Source organism: Danio rerio, chromosome 9 (assembly GCF_049306965.1).
Source record: "Danio rerio strain Tuebingen ecotype United States chromosome 9, GRCz12tu, whole genome shotgun sequence".
NCBI lineage: Eukaryota > Metazoa > Chordata > Actinopteri > Cypriniformes > Danionidae > Danio > Danio rerio.
In genome coordinates, this window is record NC_133184.1 from 10,240,982 (window position 1) to 10,257,034 (window position 16,053).

General features: G+C 32.6%; 1 protein-coding gene across 2 annotated transcripts; it reads right to left on the reverse strand.

Moving 5' to 3' along the window:
* Positions 1-2,711: 2,711 nt before the first annotated feature.
* Positions 2,712-12,511, reverse strand: hnmt (histamine N-methyltransferase). Of its 2 annotated transcripts, NM_001003636.1 has the most exon segments (9): positions 2,712-3,107; positions 3,186-3,212; positions 3,769-4,202; positions 8,528-8,621; positions 8,865-8,995; positions 9,800-9,907; positions 10,014-10,066; positions 10,214-10,376; positions 12,478-12,511. In NM_001003636.1, coding segments are annotated over 6 exon segments (879 nt in total). In that variant the 5' UTR covers positions 10,351-10,376; positions 12,478-12,511; the 3' UTR covers positions 2,712-3,107; positions 3,186-3,212; positions 3,769-3,846.
* Between the last annotated feature and the right edge of the window lie 3,542 nt (positions 12,512-16,053).

Consider the following 16,053-nt stretch of genomic DNA (forward strand, 5'->3'; position numbering starts at 1 on the left):
ATGTTGTTTTTAACCCAGAAATTTAAAAGAATTAATTAATATAGTAAAAACCATGATACTTTTTTTCCAGGCTTATCATATCGTCAGAATCTTATACCGGCCCATGCCTAATCCAGGTCCAGACTCAACATTGCATATCTTGTGATGTGACAACTGTGAATGATCACACTGCAAGTACTCTTGATCTGGAAGGCTTCCATGTAAACTGACAAAATATCACTACAATACAGGCTATATAAAATGTAAAAGTGAAATCATAGCAGAAATCATAGTCATTTCTGTCCCAAGTACAGTAAGTATTTAACAAACATGTCCTCTTTTTAATTAAACAAACTTATATATATATATATATATATATATATATATATATATATATATATATATATATATATATATATATATATATATATATATATATATATATATATATAAAACCAATTTGGATTTTTCTGTTTTCATCTAAATTTAATTTATAAAAATACATGGCTAATGTAGTCTTTAAATACCTCTATGTACACTGAAAAAAAGTGTTGCATGCTGAACTGTTGCAAACAATTTATTTATGTTGAATTTAAACAAACAAATTAAGTTTAATAATGTTCAACCTAATTTGTTTGCTTAAATTCAGCCCAAATAAATTGTTTACAACCACTTAACGTAAAAAAATTGAGTAAATCCAAGGAATCATCTGTGAATATTTTTTTTCTCAGTGTAGTGTATGGTTTGGTTAACTATAATAACCTTGCAAAGAAGTTCTAAATGAAGCAAGCAACTTCAGAAAATAGCAGCATCAAAAAGCCATTATACAGCTCTGGATGAGCTCTACAGCTGATAAAGGAAGGAGCCAGACTATAAACTCAGCCAAGCTAGTTTAATTCTGCCTTTTCCGCAATCATCAAAGAGCTCTCGAAGTCTTCCGGATTCAGTGCTGTGCTGTCTAATCCAGACATTTCCAAGACAGACTTGTTTTAACTTTGAATTATGACAGACTTGTCTTAACTTTAAAATAAGGGCATGGCTGAATCTGATCAAGTTACCCAACCTGAACATCTTTTTAAAGACGCAAGAATCTTAATGTGCTTTCTTTATTTGTATTTATTTATCGGATGATATAAATACTTGTGTTGAATCTCATTCATGTCAGTTTATTATGTTTTTGTACTGAAAATACCGAAATGTTCCTGTTGGTTTACACATATTCAAGTCACTTGATAATAACACTGTAAACTATTACAAAGGCAAAGCCCATGATAGCTAGCAACCAGGTAAAGCATATGTACAGAAGTGATTTCAAGTGCATTTAATCTTGCAAAGCATAGATAACCTTTGCCCCCCTCTGGTTAGGCATTAAATATCTTTTCAAACCTAAATGAGGTATAAGGTCACAACGACACAACCAGTCACCAAACAATACCATCTCATTCATCTTTCATGATGAAGGCTGTTGTATAAGTTTATAAAAAAAAATAAATAAAAAAAACAGGAGTTCAGTATGTGGCTGTACTTTGCTGCTCAGGCAAATTTCACAAAGCATGTGCAGTTAACTACTTACTGGAGTTTGTGCTTCAAGGTCACTTTCTATAAACAGTTTTGTTTGATGTTGATACAGGCTAAACTATGCATTGTTCTTTAGGGTTCTACTTCCTGTTTGTGTGTAGTAGCTTCAAAGTAGCCTCAAAATGTGATCTCTAGACCTGGAAAAGTCATGTTAACTACATGAACAATTTTATTGTGATACTATGATATTATATATTTAAAACTTTAGTTGTTGCATGATGTAGAAGTGTGAACATAAAAATGTAAAATGCTCAAAGTTCAATGCAAAGGGAGATATTGGGTTTTACAGAGTTAGCATAGCAAAGCCTACAGCGAACGAATTTGGGGACTACAAAAAAATAATATATAAAAAATAAATCTGGGCTAGTGAGATCCAAAATGTTTTAAGTTACGCGCATACACCCCACGAATTCATCCCACGCAGCGAAGGGACGCGGCCAGTGGTGCTGTAATGTTATAGCAGAAAAAGCTAATATGTAATTGCAGAGAAAGCTAAAAGTGTCCTTTGGAAGCTCCGTGTTTGAGCTTCCAAAGGACACAACACAAAGAGAGAAGTGCTCACAATTTTATTTTAATTATGTTCTAGAGAATTATAATAAAAATATAACTAGCATTTGACAAAGGAAAGCTTACAGAATCTCTACCATGCAGTTCAGGGCTAGATTTGGCTAAAAACTCCACCAATCATAATAGAAGAAGCTGTGGATTGTGAGCCACAACCTGTAAGTATTTTTATTTGTTAAGATTGATCTATTACATGCAAAGTGTCTAGCGTTAATGGTATGTTGTGGAAGGGCGTAAACAAGGATGTAAACAACGGGAAATGCTGTTTGGCACTGCTAACAATTTAGCTACAAATTTATATTTAAATTCGTTAAACACCCACAATTTTCAGCAGTGCTGCAGTGCCTATGCGGCCGCTTTCCTTGTGTTGTACATCTCAAATAACCAACTTGCAAAAGATATGTGAAAACACTTCATATACCTTACACATGCTTATTCCGAATATGTGAAAGACACTTGTCAGATTTTATTTTAGAAAGCAGGCGTGAGGTTCAGCTGTGTCCTTTGTCATTTTCTGTCCGCTTCAGGCTCAAACTGATAGGGCACACATTGCTAGGAATCTTATTAACAAAACCAAGCCTCAAAATATATTTTGGACCACCTCTTTAATGACCATACATTTTTCAAATGATTTGGATCAGGTATAATATGTGGGTAAAACTATATAATTTTAAATCAATATACTTATACTCTTTCTAGCACACTACAAAGAACATAATATTTTAATAGTAAGGCAAAATGAGAGTCAAGAGAAAATTAAAAGTTGTATATTAAAGCAGTGGATTCCCTTCAGCGTGCTACTGGCTATGAAGGATTTGACTGAACTCTTGCACATCTCGTAACATTGAATAATGCAGAGAAACACATATGAAAGATTTAAAAAGACAAGATGTCACCAGTGTGGGAGTTTTTCAGTGAAAAACAATAATCATCTACATGTTTTCTACAGTTAATGTTAACAATTCGGTTGTCTTTTGTTTTAGAGTGTATATATATATATATATATATATATATATATATATATATATATATATATATATATATATATATATATATATATATATATATATATATATATATGTTTAGCCATATATATATATATATATATATACATATATATATATATATATATATATATATATACATATATATATATATATATATATACACATATATATATATATATATATATATATACATATATATATATATATATATATATATATATATATATATATATATATATATATATATATATATATATATATATATATATATATATATATATATATATATATATATATGGCTAAACATATATATATATATATATATATATACATATATATATATATATATATATATATATATATATATATATATATATATGGCTAAACATATATATATATATATATATATACATATATATATATATATATATATATATATATATATATATATATATATATATATATATATATATATATATATATATATATATATATATATATATATATATATATATATATATATATGGCTAAACATATATATATATATATATATATATATATATATATATATATATATATATATATATATATATATATATATATATATATATATATATATATATATATATATATATGGCTAAAAAGTTCATATCTCTGCATCCCTAATATTAAAAGCAAGGGTTTTGTGAAGGCAAGATATGAAGATATGGATTTTATTCTATGGCTCAATGACTAAGACTTCAAGGTTGTTATTGAATATGATCCTGCCGTCCACCTCTTTACTGCAGTCAGGATGTCTCAGTACGTCAAGCACTTCTTTCTTCAAACGTTCAGGAGCATTTTTACTGAACTCTTTCACCTCTGTTAGGAAATCTAAAAGCAGTTCTCCCTCCTGGTCTCCTTCAGTGAAGCATTCTGTGATGTCCATCTGGGACAGAAGCACATATTTACGGTACGGGACGCCCTCAGAATCTAAAAAGCTCTTTATTTCTCCTATAGTGACACACTGGCTCATCTCAGTGTAACAGAGCTGCTTTCGAAATGTGGTCCATAATTTGCCCCACCCGCTCTCACCTATGAAAAAAAAAACAACAGAAACAAAGGAACAAACATATTTACTTGTGCTTTCAGACCCCAAGGTATTTCCCTACAAATATGAAACACAGCAAATATTTAATCAGTGGTTTTTGAATGAATTTAGATTTTTTATTTATTTTCAAGGCTAATTATTAGAACCACCAAAAAAGTATAACGTTATAAGCTACATTTCACATCATCCCTGTTATAAACAGCACATAAAAATATATTTTCTAAGATTGTAAAAAATACAGATGTTATGTCTAAGGATCTGAGGTTGCATTGTCTTGTGGGAAACTCTAAAATGAATAAAAAACAAACTTTATGGACATTTTAATGACTATAATTCTTTTTCTAATAATTACAAATAAGGGATCAGGTTAACATCATCGGTTAAAAATCCTTATCATTAATCCCTATCCAGAAAATTTCAAGGAAGCTTTAAGATTGTAGGCAAAGTGAGAATCACTGCATATTACTAGGAAAACACAACACATTTTAAAGACAGAATTATTAATAATTTCTCAGTAAATGTATATTCAATGTTTTTGGATTGAAATTTGATTAATTTTTTACACTTACTCAATAGTCTTTGAATCTGGGTATTAGTGAGCTAAACCTATTAGTCAAAGTCCACTTGATTTTTAACAGTCAACTTCCAATGTATAATGTTGCTGATGAGCATGACGGTTAAATAAAGTTGCACTAAAACAGGAGGTTATTCTTATCAGTAAGCACTTTGTATAAGTAAGCACTGTTTCTAAAATCTTTGATCAACTCCTTGATTGCAAATTTTTTGTGGGTCGTACATGACTAGGGCAAATCTGTCAACCTTCCCATTTTTCACAGTTCTATCCTGCTTTCATCCTATAAAGGTATCGTAAAGGTATTGCTCTTAAACGTGAATCTGTTCTGTGCTTTCGTTTTATTTAGGCAGGAAAACATTTTGAAATAAGTATAAAAAAAGGATGGATATTCTTCCTTTCCATTACAGGCGCCGTTTCCCCTCCTATGCAATACTCACAACAGTCAGTTCATGTAGCGGTGCGTGACTGTCAGCTGACGCGCTAGTGATACATAGACGCTGTTTCCCAAGTGGATTCTGTACATGTGATTTGAAGCGGAGCAAAAGCACCTCTGGGTTTTGGGTGCGTGTCTGAACGGTTTGACCAGACATATAAACATAATTAGTAATAATATTAATAATAATATCTAGGGATGTAACGGTATTGTAAATACCGTCATACCGCAATATTAATTTTTTTCGATATTACCGAAGTCGCATGACTCGGTAAAACTATAGGTCTTCTGAGAAAATTTGCTCAGGCGAATGAAGCGAACGGGAGGTAGCGAAAACTACAATTGCCATCAGCCCATGCTTGACCATCATCCTTTGCGGTCTGTTGTCGCTACAGATCCAGTAATGCGGAAATGGAGTGTGCTGCTAGAAGCGGGGATGAAAAGAGCTGGAAAACTCTAAGGCCCTGTTTACACTAATGCGTTTTAGTTTGAAAACGCATAAGTTTTGCTACGGTTACGCCAAACGCTGGAGAGGCCATTTTCATTCTGAAACGCTGCTGCTCCGTCTCAGTGTGGATGATGGAAAACGGAGACATCTGAAAACGGAAGCGGGGCTGCAGACATTCGCCTCTCTGATTGGGGCTTTTCCTGAATATTAAGTAGCCTAACACACAGTTCAGTCCTGCATTATCTCCGTGTAAGTTCAGACTTCGCAAGTTTGATCAAGGCTGCATCTCTTCTTCTCAGTTTGATATGGAAAGCAGACTATACCGAGGACACGGGTAAATCTTCAAAGGGAACAGTGTACTTTATAACTTCATTCACATCACCCTGGCTTCGTTGTTTCACTTTCTCAACAATAAAATGTAAACATGATTTAAGGAACTGCCTATTTTCATTTTAATATTAGCAACTTAGACAGCAGACATGTTGAGGCGTCGTGCTGCATAAGTTGAGCGTCATCTTCACTGTGTGGATATTTATAACAAAACGGAGCCGATAACAACTGCCTCCTTTCAATTTCAGTGAAAATACGAAACGCAGCCTCTCTTTTGCCAAAACACGTTACCTGAGAACAAGTAATAGATTCCAATGCCCAAAGTCAGGGAATATGTCGTTAGATAAAGACAACAAGATAAATGAAATATCCCGTTTAATAAATATAGTGAGATTAGATCAAGCGGGAGATGCTTGATGAGAAGTCCGACTAGCAGAGCTCTCATCTGGGTAGATGGGCTGAGTGTGATTAAATGTTGAATGTCATGAGTTTTCAACAATACTAAATTGAAACTTTATTTTTTTACATGGTTTAATAATTTTTTGTTATTAAAATTGAAGTTCCTGTTTCAAAGCTTACAGATAGATGGCTAATTTGTATGTCATTGACACTTTTGGCACTTTTTTGGAGTATTTTCATAAGTTTTGTTTTTTCCTGTAAATGATTCAATAAATACCGTACCGTGACATTCATACCGCGGTATTACCGTACCGTGAAATTCTGATACCGTTACATCCCTAATAATATCTAAATATGACAATTTTGACTAATTTTGTCTTAAATGAGCATTTGAGAAACAGTTGAGAAACTAAACGGTTACTTATGTCATTATATCATCATAATGTTATATATATATATATATATATATATATATATATATATATATATATATATATATATATATATATATATATATATATATATATAATCATAATGTTAGATGTGTGCATTTTTAAAGTGACACCTCTGTTATTTAATGTAAATAAAACAAAAATCTAAATTAGAGATGCATTTGTTGTTCTTTAATAGGAATGTTCAAGTTATACAGTGAAGAAAAGATTAATGATTTAATACCTTGATTCTATTTCTTTATAATATCTATTCATTTTAATTGTTAAAACTGTTTGCTAATTTATTTTCAGCTTTTTCTTATGTATACTATTTGTTTTATCCTTTGTAAATAATAATAATAATTAAACACATGACTGGCCGTTTAACTGTTTATTCACAACGAAACAGCTCCAAATTTCAGTTATTGTAATGTTTTAAATATTTAATGGCATATCCTTTATTTTCACAATCCAATATTGACAGGTATGGACAAGGGTATTCGTAAGATGAGGCTTTGTTAAATAGTGAGTTACTTTGGTAATTTGTGTTATCTCCCAAATCCAAGAGATGCTTTCTCACAGATAAAATATAGTAATGCACATGCAAACGTTTTCCCCATTCATTTACATTCACATACAAATGCAACATTAAATGACTTTGTTTTTTTGTGTTTTTGACAGCTGATGCAAAAAACACTTTGTTTATTATAAAGTGCTTTCTGTGCGAGTGCTTCCAGTCTGTGTGCTCTAGAAATAATGTTTCATTTGGTTTCATTTTAATGTTTCAGGGGTTTAAACTGAAAGGCTTTAAAACACATGCAGATATGCGAGTAACCAAGGCACGAGCTGTAAAGGCGGGGGGCGGCAGCTCATGTGCTTTTTAAGAGACACAAAAAGTGTGATTTTGTTTCCATTCAAAAAGGGACATTTAGTAAATGGTATTGTATTCTAATTTAAAAATTTCACACACATTCTTGGGATGCCGTCTTAAAGGTACATTATGTAATGCTTGCCATTAGAGGGAGTTTATTCACAACAAACTAAGATGTAGTTTGCTGATGCGGTGGAATCATGAGAGTTGTCCTCATTACATTATACGGGACTCCTAGAAAAATATGATCATAGATGAGGTCAAGTATTTAAAACTTATTATCAGGGAACACATGAAGCAATGTAGTCTACAAGCTGTCAAAGCAATATGAGACCTCTGTAGAAATTGCTGATGAGAGATAAGCATGACGTGTCACAAAAGCAGCAGACCTTTTATTACGTCACAGTCCACCACTTATGGTTCTTCCAGTAGTGATCATTTTGGGTAAAAAGCAGGGCTGTTTTATACTAAACAACTATTTTAAAGCTCTTAAAATTAAAATTCACATAACAAATTAAAAGCCCTTTTGGTGTTTCCCTGATTTATATAAAACCAAAGTGAAAGCTGAGGGTGCATGACATTATTAGCATGGTGACAGCCCACGGTCCACTCGCTCATTAAAATTGCTGGACTTGAACATTATTTGAAATGTTTGGGATAATAAAGGTTAAGTACATAACTCATCAAAATATATAACACAATTTTAGTGGTTCATGAAAATGTAATACTTGATGCTTACATATTTTGCCTTTAAACTAAACAGTATAATTACTTAGCATTGGTGAAGTTTATACAGATTTTGACAAAGTTTTAAACTCTGTACCTGACACCAGAATAATTAAGAGTTTCCCATCTTTTTCCAGCAGACTCCGAAAAAATGAAACAGTGGCATTTGGATCTTTGACATAGTACAGCATCTGTTAAAAAGATAAATAGTATTATTAAACAAACACAATACAAGATTTTTGGACATAATAGCATGGCTTTATTAATTATGTTTCTACTCTCTAAATGCATATTTTAATGAATAATGTATTCATGCATGCTTTTCTCTTTTTTTATCATCGTAATAGTCCTTTGCCTCTATTTTCTGAAAATTTATTTCATTAAAATGCATGTCACATTATGGAAGACAAAAATCTGAAACAACAGCCCAAAACCTGTATCATGTGAATGAAGTCCATCTTTTTCTCAGGTGTTTTTTCTTGCCATTGTTTTTCAAATTCAGATGCTGTCATCTTATTCCATGTAAAGTTGATATAGGCAAGATCGGGAGATGTTGACACTCTCGCTAAAGAAAAAGAATAGAAGAAAAACAACACAAAAAAAAAAAAAAAACATTTATAGTTTGCAGTGTTGTCACAATGCTTGAATTTCTAACTTTTATTAGATATTTAAATTATATTCAATACCATTTTACATACAGTGGGTAGAATTTAACTGGCATTTAAACTGTCAAAATAATAAAAAAATAAAACAAATGTAACACCCATGTAACATATTACAAAAAATTATGATCCTAATTTCTTAAAAAGTTCAAACCATATTGAAGATAACGGTAACAAATAAACAAGATACATTTAGATAATAATAAAAAAAAAAAAGTTAATTAATTAATTAATTCATTCATTCATTCTTGGCTTAGCCCCTTTGTTAATTTGGGGTCACCACAGTGGAATGAACCACCAACTTATCCAGCACGTTTTTACACAACGGATGCCCTTCCAGCCACAACCCATCTCTGGGAACTGACAAAAACATATATTTTTAAAAAAATTTTTATGTTATTCTGATAGAACCAACAGTTATTTTTCTTCAACCAGTAATGCCATTTGTTGTTTAACAATGTCAGGTTTATTTAAGCTGCTGGCACTATAAGACTTAATGCAAACATGCGAAGTATAATGATACACATCCAGTTTCTATATCAATATACTGCATTGAATGTGTGCATTCTATTTACAGGCTGATTTTTCAAGGATACTCACTTTGGAATACACAGTATTAATCAGTTCAAGCATATGAAAAACAACTCAATTTAGCATATAAACAGAGCCCAACTGAGCTGCTTAAAACTTTTTTTATTAACCGGTACCTTTATACTTGTAGAGCATGTCATTACTTGGTTCCACCACTTCATTGTCGACTTTGACATGTGGATGTTTCAGGTGCAGCTGTGCTAGCATCTCTAGATCAATATCACCTGGAAAAGAGATGAATATAGATGCCTGAGAACTCTGTTAGGTATTAAAATATATAATATAATAATATAAAAGGAATGTTAATAACTGTTGTTATGAAAAGCATACCTGCTCCGCTCCCCACTCCCATTACATTGAAAACGGATCTCCCTCCACCAATGCTGCGGAGACAGCGAGAGAGAACATAATAAAGCCGAGATAATATTATAATATCTTGTCATTGTTAAATCTGCTGGCACATTCTGTATTACAAAGCTAGGACAGGCTAAATGAATAAAATATGACATTCATCAAGAGAGATGAAGCACCTTGCCAGAATGTCGGGGAGCGTATTATGAATGAAGTCCTGCATGCACTGGTGCTCTGATGAGCGCTCCAGAAAGAGCTCGAATGATTTGAGGTATCTGGGATAATCTTCCACAAGTGTTTTGAATGGAGCTGCCATGGTTTCCACTGGCTGAAATAGATGACCTGTGCTTTACAATGATAAAATTAGTTACGAGTATTATTTAAATGAACACAGAAGAAGAAATGAAGAGTTCAGATGGAAAAACCTCTAAGTGTCGTCTGATTTGTTCTTCTAAAATGGGATTTTTATTTATTTTTTAATTCGGAAGAATATATGTTTTCATTGTCTTTACAGTAACTGAACATAAGCATAGGAGGTTGAAAGAAAATGCTAATTTTAAAAACAAAAACCAAAGTGTGTCTAAAATTTGCATCTGAGCTCATCACATTTTGAGAAATATTTACTATTACAGTGGTCATGATTTGCGAAAACAAACTTCCCTTTATTTTTTGACATATAAGATGGTACTGTACTATAATAATTCTGTAAGTTTTGTAACTCAAATGATTGTTGTTAGCTCCAAATCAGCTTTGAATGAAAAAAATAAAATAAAATAAAAAAAACGCTAGCAAAACAGCTAGTTTAATTTTTCCCTCATGTAAAACCCTTGTTAATGTTAAAAGTAGACCTTGGAGATCACTATGAAAACAATGCACTTCAGTTGATGACCCCATTTAAAGTCAACGGTCACGAATGATGGCCAACATTCTTCAAAACTTCTTCCTTTATGTTAGGAAAAAAGCTGTGTGTTGTGTTTTGTTTTAAGCATTTTGGCTGTCCACTTCAATTATCTGCTACACTTCCATGTAGTCTGTAACACAGCTCCAAGTTAATTAAAACATACAGCTGACGTTTAAATCTTGAAGATTCATTCCATTCAATTAATCTATTTCTATAGCGCTTTTACAATGTTGATTGTGTTAAAGCAGTTTAAAGTAGAAGTTTGAGTAAATTGAAATTGAAACTGTGTCAGTCCAGTTTCCAGAGTTGAAGTTCAGTTAGTTCAGTTCAGTGTGGTTTAATTTTCACTGCTGAAAGTCCAAACACTGAAGAGCAAATCCATGTGCAGCTCCACAAACCCAAACCAAGCAAGACAGTGGCAACAGTGGTGAGGAACCAAACTTTACCAATAATTTTAATAAATAAAAAAAAATTTTTTAGAAACATTTAAAACATTTTGGCTTTTTTATTTAAACATGTCAGTTTAAACAATTTAAATAAATAACTCACTATCTTTAGTTTCAAAAACACTTTCATAACTCGAAAAGGCATCTTTGTTCTTTTCTTTAGATATAAAGTAAAGCCACTGCACTGTTTAGGCATGTTTGTATGTTGGTGTATAAGTGACTTTTTCAGACAATTGCTGAATCGTTAGCTGACCAGTAGTTTTGGATTTGGAGGGTCTTGCTCTAGATGCCCTATTTTGGCACAATGGAACTTGAGTTTTTCCTAAATGCACATCTCACATAAAATTTAACTTCTGTCAAACATTTTCTACCTTTATTCCTGATATAAACTACTTTTCACATATGATACGAGAGTGATGACGACTTGTAGCTAAAGTTTGTTGAAGCTAAAGAGTGATGACTCGGGACTTGACTCGAGACTTGCTTGTGACTTGCAAAACAACAACTTGGTCTCTCGTATGTTCTAGCACGAACAAACAATAAACAATTACAATGATTGCGGTATTTATTTGTATATTTACCGTTAGTTAATAAAAAAAACAAGTTTGTTCATTGTTAGTTCATGTTAATTCACGGTGCATTATGTTAACATACATGAAATTTAGCTTTAGTAAATGTTGTGTGATTATTAATAAATGCTCTACATGTATTGCTTATTATTAGTTCATGTTATTAGGCACATTAAGAAAACTTATTGTAAACTGTAAACAAATTAATATTACATTCAACAGTTATTGTTGCATTGAAAATGTCAGCTCGATCAATAGCACGAAACGCCATCCAATTAAACCTGCTGCATTTGTCAGACTGAAACGTAATCTCAGCTGTAGTAGCCTATGTATACGTCGTGCGTCACATTTAAAATGATGATAAACGATTATCCATCAACAGGTCCATTGACAGCGTGACACATGATCTTTTTTAACAACTGTAGGATAATTTTTAACTCTAGGTGAATGACCGTGAATGTGCACCGCCGCTTCTGTACAGCAGCGGTTCACAAGAACGCGGAGGAAACAGAAGAACAGCTGCTTACCTCTTCTCCGTTAACACACACTGCCTGTGATGATGATCTGTGGGCCGCCGCACATGACATAAAGACAGAAATGTAGCCACGCCCATCACAGAGTCTCCGCCCACACCCTTAAAGACGAAGGACCACACAAGAAGTTCAAGAGAAGATCCTTTTAAAACTATTACAGTTTCAAAGGAGAGGAATCGTTTGGAATTCAGTGATGCACATTCACTTTAATCTGTCCATTTACCTGTTGTCTAGGATTTCAACTCGAATACTCAAGTTGGCTTTTTCTAATTTGTTTAAATGATTAAAGCATATATTATAATATATAAACAGGCTAGCTTAATACATATTTAAATAATAATAATAATAATAATAATAATAATAATAATAATAATAATAACAAACATTTCACATCTTCCCATAGATTTTCAACCAACACAGTAACAGAAAATGACAAAGCTCATTGCTGCTCTCCAGTGTTCATCTTTGAAATTTCACTTCAGAAAATAAAAATGTGTGACATTTGTGACAAAAAGTATTTTAGAAATTCTCAAACAGTGCTTTTTACTGACTGAGATGGTCAATCAACCTGAAGTTATAGTGCTCGAACAAAATAAATGGCGGACAGGACAGCAACAGCTGTTAATTTCACTTTTAAATTTTGTATTGTGGTTATGTGTTCTCAGTTTCATAAGCATTTAAGTAGGCTAGTCTACGTTGAAAGACATTTTGATCTAAATATATTGCCAATTCACCTGTAGCCAATACACCACGACGTGTTAACACATTATTATGAAGCCAATATGAATAGGCCAACTCAAATTCATGTTACAGAAACACAGTAGGCTATATTTTTATAGGCCATATAATCAGGCCCGTAGGCAGCGGGGTTCTGTGGACAAGAATTTGTCCCATACTTACAGTTGAAACCAGAAGTTTACATACACTGTATAAAAGGCATATAACCATTAAAAAAATAGGATTACCAAATTTGTCTCTTTTATGCTTAATAGCAGAATAATGGGAGATATATATTTTTTAAGAAATTGTTTTAACGTTTCTTGAAAGTCAAAAGTTTACATACAATAAGATTATTATGCCTCTGAAAAAGCCCAGATGATGGTGTCAAGTTTTTGGAAGTTTCTGATTGGAATTGACAACATTTGAGTTAATTGGAGGCAACTGTTGAATAGTAGGCTATTTAAGGAAAACCTCTAACACACTGCTTCCTTGCGTAAAAACATGGAAAAATCAACAAGCCAGAATCATCAACATCATCAACAACAAAAACAAAAAAGCCAGATTACAGTTTGCTGAATTACACTGGGGAAAAGATTTATTTTTGGAGACATGTCCTGTGGTCTGATGGAACTAAGATTGAACTGTTTGGCTATAATGACCAGTGTTACATTTGGAGAACAAAGGGGGAAGCTTAAAAGCCCAGCAACACCATCCCAACTGTAAAGTATGGGGGCGGAAGCATCATGTTGTGGCTGTTTTGCTGCAGGAGGAACTGGTCCACGTCACAGCATAGATGGTATTATGAAAAAAGAACATTATGTAGAAATAGTGAAGCAACATCTCAAGACATCAGCCAGGATATTAAAACTTGGCCACAAATGGGTCTTCCAAACAGACCATCACCCTAAGCATACTGCAAAATTTGTTAAAATGTGCTTTAAGGATAACAGAGTGAATGTTTTGGAGTGGCCATCACAAAGCCCTGACTTCAATCCTATAGAAAATTTGTGGGAAGAGTTGAAAAAGCTTGTGCGAGCAAGACAGCCAACAGATCTGACTCAGTTACACCAATTCTATCAGGAGGAATGGGCTAAAATTCCTTTAAATTATTGTGAGACGCTTGTGGAAGGATAGTAAAAACATTTGACCAAAGTTTTATAGTTTAAATGCAAAGCTAAAAAATACCAAGGAAATGTAAGTAAACTTTTGACTGTCAAGAAATTAATAAAAATTCTCAAAAAAAAAAAAAAATAATAATAAATAAATAATAATAAAAAAAAATAAATAATAATAATAATTCTCTCATTATTCTGGCATTTACCAAATGTGGCTGATTTAGGTAATCCTAACAGACCCAACATAGTAAACGTTTAGTATGATTTACCATCAGACATTTAAAAAAAAATGTTTATGTTCCTTTTTTAGAGTGTATGTAAACTTCTGGTTTCAACTGTAAGCTCAGTTGTCCTATTTTGACTGCTATGCCAAATAGATTATGAAAAAAGCCTATTGACTTCCATGTGACTTCACATAATTAGTTTTGACCAATGCAAACAATTATTTTTTTCCAAGCAACATCGAGAGCTGTTCAAGAAAACATACAATCTGACCTGAAGTCATCTTTCAATACTGATCTACTCTATTGTTTTTAATATTTTACAAACATATTTTATTCTAAATCTTGGACTTTATTTCTTGAAACAAAAAATTACCAATAAAAAGTGGTATGTTTTGGTAAATATTTTGGTATGTTAAAAGGTGTGGTTATGATGACCAACCAACACACTAATTCACCTAAAAATAGTGTCGTAATAATGTCAGTAAAATGCAACCTACTTAAAAGTTCATAATTAAATCGAAAATGAGGCAAACAACTGCAAAAAGGTCCACTTTTAGAGAGAAAAGACACACCTCTTTCACCAGGCTGCCTACGGGCCTGATAATGAATGCTCAAATGACACAACAAGAAAATAGGTATTTTTATGGGAATGGTCTTTTTGTTATTATTTTAAATAATTTTTACTATTATTTTTAGCTAGGTACAGACATCACCTACATGTTCAGTAGATCAGTTTGGCGTTTAAATCAACATTAATGTAAATATTATCTGTCTTGGTCTAACCCCAAACAAATAACAAAAGAGAACAGGAAAAAAATGAAATAATGTATGCGTAATCTGCCTTTTACATTCTCTTTATTACAAGATTTAAAGTGATTTTCTCACTTCTCCTCAGTCAGTTTGATTGTGTCAAACTTTGTTAAACAGATCTGCCTACTGCTGAATGGAAATTCTTGATTAAAATGAGAGAAGCCAGAGATTCATGGGAAATCTTCTGCAGAATTATTAAAGCTTAATGGAAAAATTAAGCCTGACAGAATCACACCACCCAGACACGTGTCCCCTAGGTGGCACTGACAAGTCTAGTTAAATTCAGCTCATCCTTGAACAGAAGTGACAGGCTTTACTAATAAAAACTGATTAAACAAAGATTTAAACGATTCAACATCCTAGAGTGAAAGGTTCTGATGGGCTGCACGCTGAACACATTCAGTGCCATGTGATGATGGGCAGATCAGAACATTCAGTTTACTGCAGTGCTATAAAAATATGCCTAGTATGCTGTTGTTTTGTTCACGTTTTGTTTCCAATATGTCTGTTTCTGACAGTGTCTTTCATCATTTAAGATGGTATTTAATATGGTTTATTAAATGATGAGCAAAATCATACACACTCACGCACGCACGCACGCACGCACGCACGCCCGCACACACACACACACACACACACACACACACACACACACACACACACACACACACACACACACACACACACACACACACGCATAC

What these genes read in the sequence shown, in the direction of transcription:
- hnmt (XM_073911823.1), bottom strand. Translation starts at nt 10,350, where the DNA reads ATGGCAGCTCCATTCAAAACACTTGTGGAAGATTATCCCAGATACCTC. An exon ending in GGGAGTGGGGAGCGGAGCAG is followed by an intron (nt 9,908 to 10,013) that starts GTATGCTTTTCA and finishes TCTCTTTTCCAG; the next exon opens with GTGATATTGATCTAGAGATG. An exon ending in CTTAATTATTCTGGTGTCAG is followed by an intron (nt 4,203 to 8,527) that starts GTACAGAGTTTA and finishes TTTTTTTCATAG; the next exon opens with GTGAGAGCGGGTGGGGCAAA.